General features: G+C 42.9%; 1 protein-coding gene across 1 annotated transcript in view; it reads left to right on the top strand.

Annotated features, from left to right (window-relative positions):
* Nucleotides 1–12,511, top strand: part of CSMD2 (CUB and Sushi multiple domains 2) — a 1,651,801-nt gene that overhangs the window by 1,339,023 nt on the left and 300,267 nt on the right. The window contains exon 25 of the mRNA XM_086956548.1: nt 3,309–3,435. Coding sequence (XP_086812674.1) covers nt 3,309–3,435 — 127 coding nt within the window. The remainder of the gene's footprint in view (nt 1–3,308; nt 3,436–12,511) is intronic.

Consider the following 12,511-nt stretch of genomic DNA (forward strand, 5'->3'; position numbering starts at 1 on the left):
TAGTACACCAGTGGAAAAATATATTGTTGCAGTTGTCATATCATTTTTCCCTGGACACTGATAAGTCATTTTCAATATTGTATGATGGCAGTAAATCAATATACATGCAGATGAGTGCACTAGAACAATGTGCCGTGTCGCAGAGCCTTGCTGCTCTTCCTACAGGTTGTGGTCATGGATGCCCTTATCATGTGTCAAGTTTTCTCCACAAACTACCACAACCTTCAAACTATCACAAAGTATTACTTGCTTACAGATAGTAGATCATGGCCACCACTACATCATGTAGCAGTTAGTAAAATGTCATTTACTTTGTCGCAGGAGTTGCATATGTGGATTGTGTTCCAAAAAGAGTTACAAACGGATAGCATAAAATCGCATGTGGTAGTTCAGTCGCCCTCCTTATGCAACTATCCCATCTCATATTCTTGTCCATTAACTCTGTACATCAATGTGAACTGTAGCTATACTCGTGTCCACAAAAAGGTAACTGGACTGACAACACTAACTCATTTCACAGAGAACAAATTAAATTAAAAGCACCATTAGATAATGATTTTCAGTTTCTGTTGAGCTGTACCAGTAAAGAACTAGTCAAGAATCTTGACCCTCATGGCAAACGGTTGACTAACCCATTACTCTTAGGAATGGAACGGAGGAAGTCGAAGATACGTTGGTGCAACCTGCCCTCTTTTGAGTTCCATAAAAATGTATCTGCTTATCAGAGAAAGATTTTTGCAGCTCCATTAATCGTAAGCTTCAGCACAGTGTATCTTCGAGGTCTGTTGGCCCAGATTTCAGGATAGCAGTTGATTCCAGTTCTGCATGCCTTCTACGAAGAAGGCCCTTTAGTAATACCTCTGATCACCATTAACTGGTTTTTGAGGGTGCATCCCTTTCTTGTTGTCCTGAGAAAGACCTGGTTTCAAAGGATACATAAGTCAAAGCGTCAACTAATTAAGTTAGGAGCTTGATGCAAATTGATTGTTACATGGCTAAACAAGAAATTGACAACTTTCCCCTTTTGTGAAACTTTGTATATAACTGTTCACAGGCTCTTATTGATTTAATATATGTTATACACTTGTCTTTTCTTTTGACCCTTTTTCAGAATTGTGCTGCTCTCACTTTGTGGAACACCCTTCTATATATTGTTGTTGTGTTAGAATTCTTAAATATAATTTTGTTTATGGCTAAGTGGTGTGTTGTTGTAAGTCACTATATAGCCCGTCTAAGGGGGTGTGTTTCACCCCTTATCAAAAAAGTTGGTTTTCTAAATCTTTTTTTGGTGTTAATATGTCTTCACAACAGAAACATTTGGGAATTTTATAGGTAATAGAACCAGATTCTGAGGGTTATCAGGTCTACTCCATGTATATTTACCTATCAGAGAAATTTAAAAACTTCTCTGATAGGTAATACATTGTAAATCTCCATTAATCTTCAGAGGTTAAATGTTTATTGTCATCTACAATTTGGTGCCAGAAAATACTTACACATTGTAAAATGCTAGACCAGTAGGAGAGAATAAAGACCCAAACTGTGGGCAACGATTGGACAGCACTATTGAAAGAGAATACTCTAAATCTAAAACATACTTTTCCATAGCTATTTCTAAGCATGAATCTAGATTTTGTAAATTTAACTTCACTAGTCAGCTCTCTCGGGTAAAAAATCTCTCAAACGATAGATACCTTCCATCTTGAAATGTCTGTAAATTTAGAATCTGTTTAATTGCTTTAACCTTAGCACAGGATACCAACCCCTTTCCTTTTTCTCCACCAAAAAGAGGGTACCTACAAATCCTGTGACTCCATCCTGTACTGAAACAATAGCTCCTTTCTCCAATAACTGTCTGACTTCTGATTCAACCAACTTTGTGTTATCCTTCCTCAATGCCAAATCTCTTGGTTACCTGTTGTGTATTCAATAACGTAACTATAGACTGTTTCCAACACCCTCTGATCACATGTGAGATTTTGCCTTTCCTTGCTAATATACTTCAACCAACCCCTCACCTTTCTGGGGAATGAAGGAATCATGGTGCACATACTCACTTTGAGGACTGCTGTTAACCACACCTCTCTCTTTTGAACCTCTATTCCTTCCTATTGTCCCCCATTGGGGAAAGAAACTGCTTGTTCATTGGAAGCCTCTGTCTGTTTCTTTGGTTTGATAGTATATCTGGAACCTGGTAAGTCCACAGCCAGTAGCCAGCTCCTCCTACCTACCCTTCCAAAAACATCTCCTCTAAAAGTGCAGACAGCACCATGCTGCACGCCTGAGTGCACAAATTCTTTGCTGTGCTTAAGTAGACTTTCTACTCGAACAGCAGCTTTCTGTTCATGAATGGTTGCCTTGAGAAAATCTCACGAGGTGCCCTCCTAGTGCCAGAAATCATGCTAGGGGACGCCAATTCTCGCACGATTTCGCCAACCTACTGTTGGTGAGCCGATCGCAAGCAAAACTTGTGACCTGCAGTGGTTGGCTGAGTTTGACCGGAACTCCAGGTTACAAGTGTAACGCGGAGTGGCCAAAACTCAGCTGGCGATACCGAAATTATCCCCCACCCCTACTATATACCCAAAAGGCTTTAGACCCTGTTATCCTTAAAAGATCCTTTTTTTATAAAGAATTCTGAACACGCCAGAAAACAACTAAAACTAGCCCACCAGACCACCCTCGAGCGCACACTCGGATACAAGTAAGGGACCAACAGAAAAACAAATTTCTGACATTATCAGGGTTTTAAAAAGGCAGACATCCTCTCAAATAAATTAGTCTGCCTAAAAAGCCGAAGATGAAGCCTATCCATTACCAAAACTTTTCCAAAAATTAGAAGCAACCACCCACATATTAAAAAACCAATAAACAAGCATATGAATGAAAGTAGTAATTAACTGTAAGCCCAGAAATTAAAAAGGGGAAGCCAAGGTTGAAGTTTCTATAGAGATTCATATAACAATGTGTTTATAATTCTATGATTTATGATGTGATTGTTTCTTTGAAGTGCTGCAGGAGTGGCATTAAAAGATATAATACATAATACGGGTGTTCGGTTTTGTAATAAAATTGACTTATCTGAAGGATTGATGGATGAAGTTGTGTGAGTGGACTGGTGAACAAAAGATGGACAATTGAATGACAGATGAATGTTCAAAGGAGTAATGTGTGAATGTATCACATCCTTGGTGTGTTGACATGTCAAGACATATAGTGTACACATTTTTGTGTCAAAACTGTGTATTCTAATATTGTGCCACAGATGACATATATTCCTGCTCCCTAAATGTTTACCGTTCTTTCAGCGGAGTGTGGTGGCACTATACGGGGTGAATTATCAGGAAGGATTCTGTCTCCAGGGTATCCAGCTCCATACGACCATAACCTCAACTGTATCTGGACAGTAGAAGCTGATGCTGGCTGTGCCATTGGGTAAGTCATTGTTCTTTTCTCAAACTATAGGACACTGTCATTTGCTTTTTTTACAATGGCCTGAGTATTGAGATTTAAAATCCAGTACACAGAAGGAAAAGCTCCTGTTACAAGTTTTTGCCCATGAACCCACCCTTCCAGCTAATTGTTAGTAAGCATGACCCACAGGAAGAGAAACAATGTACAGCACATGTGACAGAAATATGTCAATGGAGGCATTCTATAAATTTGTAGTGGCAATGTGTGCTACATGACTTACGGCTACACCACATTTTTTCCAAAAAAACGTCATTCATTCCAGTTTGATAACAAACCAGAAAGGTATGCGGTGACAGGCAAACTGAAAGTCAAATATTTTAGATAGCACAACCACTCTAAGGATGGGTTCTGTGGTCAAGACCACCCCTCCAAGATGCATTGACCAACTATTCGTCTCCCAAACTACAGCAAACAACATGATTAAAGTGGTCTATAGGGAACTCTGGTATTTTTGGGATAGACCATGCCTCTTAAAGGTCAGTGAGACTGATGCCGTTTTCCAAATAATGTGACTCTTCTGCGGGCTGTCCGATGTTCAGATATACTAGACTGCCTTTGAATCATTCGATCTCTCAGGTGGCAATATCCTAGTATCATAGTTCACATCTCACCTTTCTCCATCACACCCATGTTTGCTGACATTGAATATTCCACCTGATATGCCTCAGAGGGAGGAACCTTTTGCTTGACAAAATTGAAGCTCTCATCCAATTTCATTTCAGACATTTAACTGAGACTTACAAATATGAGATTTGCCTACAGTTAGACTACTGTAGATACCAAGAATTAAAGTCTTCATAATGTATTGGTTTAAACCCCTATTCCTACCAAGATCCTTATTCTGAGCGACCCAGTGATTATGATAAGGTGGACAATGAGAGTTACTAGTTACTTGTTGCTTTAGGTCCCATGGGAATAATGAGATCTGCAGGAACACTGCCGCTCTAATACGCTTCACCCAGACTTTTCGATGACTTTCAGAAACTGAAAGGTCTGGTTTAAACTCTGGGGGAACAATGATGAATCGCCTGGAGAATCAGGTGCAGTATTTGTTATTCCTCATTTTTCAGCAGATCCTCTGAAATCAACTCTGGATCCCAAAGACGCTCACCACTCATTAGAGTCACTAATGTCCCGTGCATCTTTACTTCCCGAAGGGGGAACAATAGGCTGGTATATGGCAATCTAGAAATGGGTCCCCCCTTGCGGACCAGCTTGAGCCACAATGGAGGTAAGTGCCTCTTCCTTTAACATAAGGGTAAAATCTATTCAGTAAATAGTTCAACATTGTAATCACTCCCCATTGTTTTAATTAGCATACCATACTAAAGACATCTGGGTGCTGTATAGGTGAACATACATTAAAGCATTACAATTTAAAAATATGTAAATATAATTAACGTTAAAAATAATAATAAGTGTACCTACCTCCAGCCTATAGATAGTCTGATCATGTGATATATTGATGCCACCAGAAATGGTGAGCTGAATAACAAGATGTATGTTGATAATGGCTATGAAGAATTGCTTTTTTTGCTGAGCACTTAAGAAAAGTGGCCAGGCTCCCAGCGGTGGCTAATGCAGCCTGCTAGAAATGAGGGGGCACATAATAAAACATGCCTAAGCCAATCACAATCTGGAAGATGTACGGACACTATTTTACGGGTGGTGAGAGAGGATGTGGTAATCTCTTACATACCTACGTTTCCTGCATCCTGTCTGATTAATGGTATATCGGAGACATATTCTATCACTCAAAACAATACTCCTGATAGTGTCAAATCCAGAAAACGTATCACTGCTCACCTCCCTGTGTTAGGCTGAAAAGCAGGCCAAGACAACAAAAGAAAACCCTTTCACATGAATTGCCATAACACTTCATCTCAGACAGCCTGCTACTGAGAAAGACTTCAAACATTGTGAGTAATAGAAATGGTACTGCAGTCAACTGCAATTCAAGCAACCAGCCATGCCAAGACATTCAAGAGGAATCGCCCAAGCCTCCTCCTTTTGAAGAATCTATGGCTCATTCAGACTCCATCCAGTGTGAGCCCTCGTAAAGACAACCCCTTGCTTCTATGAGAAGCCAATGATTATCTTGCCTGAGTCAAGCTACACAACCCTCCAAAGAAACAGAATCCATCCAATTATTTGCAGAGAACCACACATCTTCCCTACCTTAAATTAGGCTATCTCAAAGAACAACACAGCAACAGTGCTGATCCAGGCTGAGGCTCATCCTCAAGCTACTGTTCAACTGAACCCCTTGATCTAATGTTGGAAGTTCCTTGGTGTGTGTTACCCATGCATTTAAAGGCTCCCACTCTTATCGCACACTTGAGCTACACAAGCCTGTGGTGTGGCTGCCCTCCCTGCAGCCCTCCGCTTTGACTGATCTCTCCTCCACTGATGTCTTTGCAGTGTTCTTGTTGCCGGTGACAGATCCCCAATTAGTATTCATGCAGCAGGCTTCTCCTCTATAAATAGCTAGCGCTTAGCTTGCCACTCCTCTGTTTAGGCTGGGCACCCAGCCCAAGGCCTTTGTTGTTCTTGTAGTGTTTTACTGAGGCATTAGCTGTCGTTAGTAGCTGCTGTTCTTGCGGCATTTTGCGCTGTGGAGAACGCACTGAACGCCCGGCACAGCGATTGCATCAGAAAGATGGCGGAATCTGAATAGTGAGGAGCTGCCGGGAAGGCATGCCGACATAAAACCTACTAGAATCACACTGTAGGCAGGGCCGGACTAGGAGCCAAAAGCTGCCATTGCAAAAATGTTCAAACCAGCCCCTCTCCCATGCTCTTCTCTCATTTCACTTTCTGCTTTTCTCTCTCCTCTCTCTTTTTCATCTCCCTTGTGGAGAGCACCCGCTGTGCCTACTGTAATTACCTTCAGAAAATGCCGAATGTGACAGAGGCGCCAGCAGCAGCCGCCTGACTTCAAAAATCGGCCTCCAGTGGTCCAACCCACCAGCAGTCCAGGACTGACTGGATGGGCTGGTTTTGAGCCTCGTGTCTCTTAATTCTCATTATGCTTACATGAGGAGGCCATTCAGGCTGCATTGAGGAGGTTGGGGATGCACTGGCCCTGTTGGCAACATTTCAGACACTGCAAATAGAACATGTTTGAGAATGAATACAGCTTGAAATGCTCCTTTAGTGCTTGAAGAGCACGCGGGACACAGTGTAAGTCCCCATGGATTACACCAAGCTTCATGCAGCAACACAAAGATGTTACACTGCATTGCAAAACTATTACACTTTTAACCTCTACCAGTTAGGGATCACGTCAAAGGTATTGAAGTACCATAAAACAGAAAGTATACTGGTTTAAAGGAGATGGTCAATGTGGGTCAACGAGGGGCAGATCCATACCAAGTTTGCAGAATAACCACTGACCATGTAAAATAGTTCTATTCAGATGCAATGTATGTATATATATCTTTTTTGTATTGCAAGTCTCTGGCCCTTCAGGATCTATGCTAGACACCCTTGTCATGAGCTATGCTTCAAAAATTCCTCTAGGATCATCATTTTCAGAGCATGTGAATTGCCTTACCTAATGTCGAGGGGCAGATGTGCAGATTGAAAAGAGTCATGGGGGGCCATACACTATACTTGTGATACCTTTGATGTTTTTCCCCATACCCTTTGCCCATTAGCATTAGATACTCTCTCCCCAAACCAAAAAATGTTTTTTTTTAAAAACACAATACCTTGCATTCTGCCAACTTGCACCACTTTGAACTTCCTCTCTCCACTCTGTCCCAATTAAAAAAAAAAAAATACCAGGGGCTGTATTACATACAGTGCCACGTGGGCTCCATGGCCACGTGCACTCGTTCTCTGCACCCCTGGAGCACAGTAATAGTACACTTATAACATAGTACCAGTGCTTTATATGCACCAGAGCTATCTGTATTAGAAAAGAACCAGCACACGCGTCTGCGGCCACTGAGGCATGTGCTGGTTCTTCGATAATACAGATAGCTCTGGTGCATATATAGCACTGGTACTATCTGATAGGTGTATTCCTTCATTAAAATAGTGTTGCGGCCCCATGTTAATGAGCGTAACACATTGTCTTTGTGCCAGGGCTATAGTATGGGCTCAGCCGCAATGACAAAGGCGCTGACTGTGTGCCTTCCGAGGGGACCATCCAAAAAGGTGTAAAGGTGGTCCCATGGACCCCCAGACAACTCCTGCAGGCAGTTGCAGTCCATGACTGCTCCTGCCTTCAGGGGATCTCTGCTCCTCCTTTGAGTTGCATGTATGATGTCACCTCCACTGTGAAACACAGAGTTGTGGCTACAATCTGCTTTTCACGAATGCCCTCCTGGCCGTGCATCAAATGTAATAGGATGCACTGGCCCTGCTTGAGCCTGGCACACCTAAATGGCGCGCCAGGGTGTAAACAGGAACAGTGTACCTTATGTGTAATACGGCAACAGGTGTTCTGCTGCCTTGTCCGACTAACATAACCAGCACCCTACCCTCTACTACATAAACACTTAAAAACATACATCTGTTTTTCTGCCACCCTGCCTCACTACCCTTGGTTATCCCCCCAATACCCATTTCCAAATGTGTTCTTTTTGTAATTCTAGTACATGGGGCCCTATTACATATAGGTTCTGAATTAGTTCCGTGGTGCTTCCTTAAATTGATTATCCAAGCATAGGCTTGCATTGGGTTCCAGATTACAAAAAGCACTTCCCAGTACCTGGGTGCACTTGAGCTTGCAGTCCTACATACACATTAGTGAAAGGCAGAGCATTTGAAACTAATGGTCTGTCTTTTACTGCAGGGGAACACCCGGTTCTCTTTTAAGGGGGGCATTTGAAAACAATGCAAATGGGTGCAGTGACTTACTGGACCCCCTTTGGGGGATGCTAGTCGGTTCCCTGGGAACAGCATACACCTTCTCATGGGTGACCCTCTAGGGACACACTAACTGTGTCACACTTCATATATCACGCAGGATCAGAGAGAGGTGGGAGAGATGATGGACCATCATTTGCAATTCCACCGCTTTGCTCAGGCCTCTTCGGACTTGAGCAATTTGGGGAGAAGACAAAAAGCAATCACATCCCTTGCGACATCACAGCACAGAAATCACTTTTGATTTTCACTTCTGTGACCTATTAGTAGTTAATAAGGGAAGTTAGAATCTGGTATTCGCTCTAATGGCTTCCAAAAACCACACACAACAATGAAATTGTGTGCAAAAGGAACTGCCTGCGTAGCAAGCTAAGATTTCTAGCATGGAAGATGCAGCGTGTACCTTATATAGCCACTGTATTGGGTAAAAGCACATACAGAAACATATGCCAATAGGAAGATTGCCATTTACAAATATCGTTTGCCAGGATCTGATGCGCATTACTGTTCAGTCGTGCCAATTAATGGTCCACCAAAACTGTGGTGCTGATGATAATATGATGCCAAATACATCAGCCTATCAGGGCTGTGCTCAGTTACGCCAGTGCAGTACCCAAAATGGCAGCCCACCTTGTGTGGTCACTAATGCTCAACGGGCCATTGATGCCTATTGTGATGGGAGACAGCACACTTGCCAATGGCAAGTTCATGGTGCTGGAACTGATACAGGTAATTTATTTAACAGGTTCAACCCTCAGGTATTCTTGGCATCCCATAGACTACATGCCATGTGTTCACCCTGCTTGGAACAAAAAACAATAATTACCATGGCAGTTCTAAATTGCGTTTGTGAGTGCGTGCGTGCAAGTGTGCCTACATGTGTGTGTGTGTGTGTGCCAAGCCAAAAACTACATTGTTGAGTCATGTAACCACTGTAACGCCTACATACTGCCTCATATGTAAAGTACCAGTATTATGCCAAACTTCATACGGCCCCTGTATGTAAAGCACCATGGTCATGCCAAAACCCACATTTCTTGGCTATCTCATGCATCATTGCAATATAAGTACACACATTGCGCTGATTTGTACAGTGCTGCCATCATGTTCGAATCCCAGCACCATGTGAGAAACCATATAGCGCTGGAATGTGAAACCCAATGTAATCAGCGTCACTGACAGTAGACTACCAACCTCAAATTCCACTACCTCTTCTTTTCCCGCCCTTCTACTTACAAGGGCCTTGCTTGCAAATGGTGGAACAGAAGCGGTACAGCATGTTTTCCTCCATCTCTCCCCTGTGTGTGCTTTTCCCTCTCTTGCTCTCGGTGAATGTATGAGGAGGAAATATTAGTGCTGGTTCCCTAAAATAAGTCCCAGTGCCCCTACCGGCGGCAACCACCGGCTCAATTTAAGCACTGCTAAGGAATGGTATCAGTTTAGTGGCTTTGCACGAATCATATCATCCAAAAGCTAACAGGCCAAACTATGAGAAACAAGCGCTTTGATACATCTGTTGGCTAGGACCATTAACTCTTTATCACCGTAAATGCTTCGGCGAGGATGCATTCACACGGTCAGGGCCGGCTTTAACGCTGGTGGCGCCCTGGGCGACAATAACCCCATGACCGCCTCCTCGGATTCTCTGAGTTATTAATAAACACAGCGCCCCCCATGAGGTCACCCCCCTCCCCCCCTCCACAGGTCAGTGCCAAGTGCGACTGCACCAGTCGCACTGTCATAAAGCCGGCCCTGCACACGGTACATATAAACACATAGAGCAGAGATACAAAGAGAGTGCATGAATAATTAGAGAGGCAAAGGTGATTTAGAGAGTTAAAAAAATTGAGAGAGGAGGGTTACAAAAGACAGAAGGGGGAAATGAGGAAGAAGTATTTGCTGTTACCATCCAGTAACACCACCAGTACAGTGCAATTTATTTATTTTTATTCATTTGAAAAGTTTTATATAGCGCCGGTTAGTCCTGGATTTTTTCGCCCGACTACTTACAAGGGCCTTGCTTGCAATTGGTGGAACAGAAGCGGTGCCAGCATGTTTCTGGATCTACAGTGCCCACCCTCTGATAATCCCACCAAGTAGCATTAGGTCAGTATGGCCACAATGTGCTCCCCTCTGGAGCATTTTATGTTTACACCTGCTAATCCTTTAAGGCCGCTCTAAACCCTCTTTGAAACACAAAGTGGAATCCCTACAGTAAAGAAGGAATAAATGAGGGGCAAAACATTCTTAAAAGTAGGACCTTAAACAATCAAGCCACCACTCGGATTGTCCAAACCTCCCTGAGTGTTGTAGGGAGCCATGCCTAATTTGTAAATAAATGAGTGCCAGGGCCCAAAGCTCTGCTCAGAAGCTGACAGCCTGTGCAATTAAATGTCAACGAGCCGAATACCACAGCTGTGTATTCACCTCATGCCTCTTAAATCCAGTACCAGACACTCCTTGGCAATTCACTTCACTTTTGTAATTCCCTGTTTTCTCCCTTTGTGACAGTTTTCTGTCTTTCTCTTCCTCCGTCTCTCCCCTTTGTGTGCTTTTCCCTCTCTTGCTCTCGGTGAATGTCTGAGGAGGAAATATTAGTGCTGGTTCCCTAAAATAAGTCCCAGTGCCCCCACCGGCGGCAACCACCGGCTCGATTTAAGCACTGCTAAGGAAGGGTGTCCGTTCAGTGGCTTTGCACGAATCATATCATCCTAAAGCTAACAGGCCAAACTATGAGAAACAAGTGCTTTGATACACCTGTCCATAAATGCTGTACCTTTAACAAAATGTAGAAGCTGTCACCATTTCAACAATAAAATTGACTATTAGGATTATGTTATAGCTATTGATTGGCCTGATGGTGGACTAAGTCTGTGATGTTTTCCCCAGCAATTCAGTATATGAAGCAGGCACACATTTCTTAAAAGAGATCTTGTGCATAGGGATCTTAGGTGGTGTGGACAACTAGTGTTCTGTTTCCTAGTAATGGACAAATCAAGCTTGTAAAATGGGTCTTCTGTCAAAATGCTGTGTGTCACAGATTCGCTGAATGCTTACTTCAGGCCTTTTAAGATGGTTGACCTTTTATATTTTTTAATTTCTTGTGAAAGTTTTGGATGGGCACAAAATGTAGCAATAGGAGCAAGTCTAATAAAAAATGGAAACAATGAGATTTGCTCAAAACTAAAGTTATGAAATACTGTAATAAAAAAGGCGGAAACTAGTACTTCTCTATTTTCTGTGTTTGTGTAAAAAGAACTGGCGCAAGTGCCTTTGTATCATTTCAAATGTGCAACTAAGTTTGTTATATTTTGTAATAAAACAAAAATGTATGACTTCCTCCTTTATGCTATTGCATAACGTCCTTGTTTTTCTACTGATTAACTTTCCTTCTACAACCCTCCTTGACATTCTCAGCCAAGCTTCTGAACAACGTCTTTCCCTAGGTGTGGCTTTCTCCCCTAGTTACGAAAAGCTCCTATAGATCCTTTAAAGGAACTCAATCCTAGGGCCCGATTTCACTTTTTTTTCTAGGCCGATTTTAAACTTTTGCCTCTTGGCCCTGTACGACTTTCAGCCCTCGACCTGTGGGTTACATTTGCCACTTCGTTCCTCTGAGGTAGGGTTTGCCAGACACCTCTCGTATGACCTTCTCAGACAGACCCTTCTAATTATAGTAATGCAGGTCCGTTCTTTTCTACACACTTGACTTGTCTGTCTTCGTTCTCTAGATGCAGCGACTGCATTTCTCCAGTTCATCCCTGAGCGCATTTTGCCCATATGCCCCTGTATGACTTTGCCTAACAGGACTCTGACATCACTGTATGACTTTGTTTAACAGGCCCCTTTATGACCATGTATGGCAGGCTCTTTTATGACCTTTGACTTGTCTGATTGGCTCCTGCATGATCTCGTCCGACAGGCCCTATTATGACCTTGTCTGAAAGGCCCCCTTATCTGACCTCACCTAACAGGCCTCTTTATGACCTTGTCTGACAGGTTCCTGCATGACCTTACCTGCTGGGCTTCTGCATGACCTTGTCTGACCTTGTCAGACAGGCCTTTGGCATTTCTTGAATGCCCTTTCCTGATAGGTCTCTATAAGCATGTGAGACAGGCCACTCCAAGAAATGTTCTCTCCGCCCCTCTATGACCTTGT

This window comes from Lissotriton vulgaris, chromosome 2_1, assembly GCF_964263255.1.
Source record: "Lissotriton vulgaris chromosome 2_1, aLisVul1.2, whole genome shotgun sequence".
NCBI classification, from domain to species: Eukaryota; Metazoa; Chordata; class Amphibia; order Caudata; family Salamandridae; genus Lissotriton; species Lissotriton vulgaris.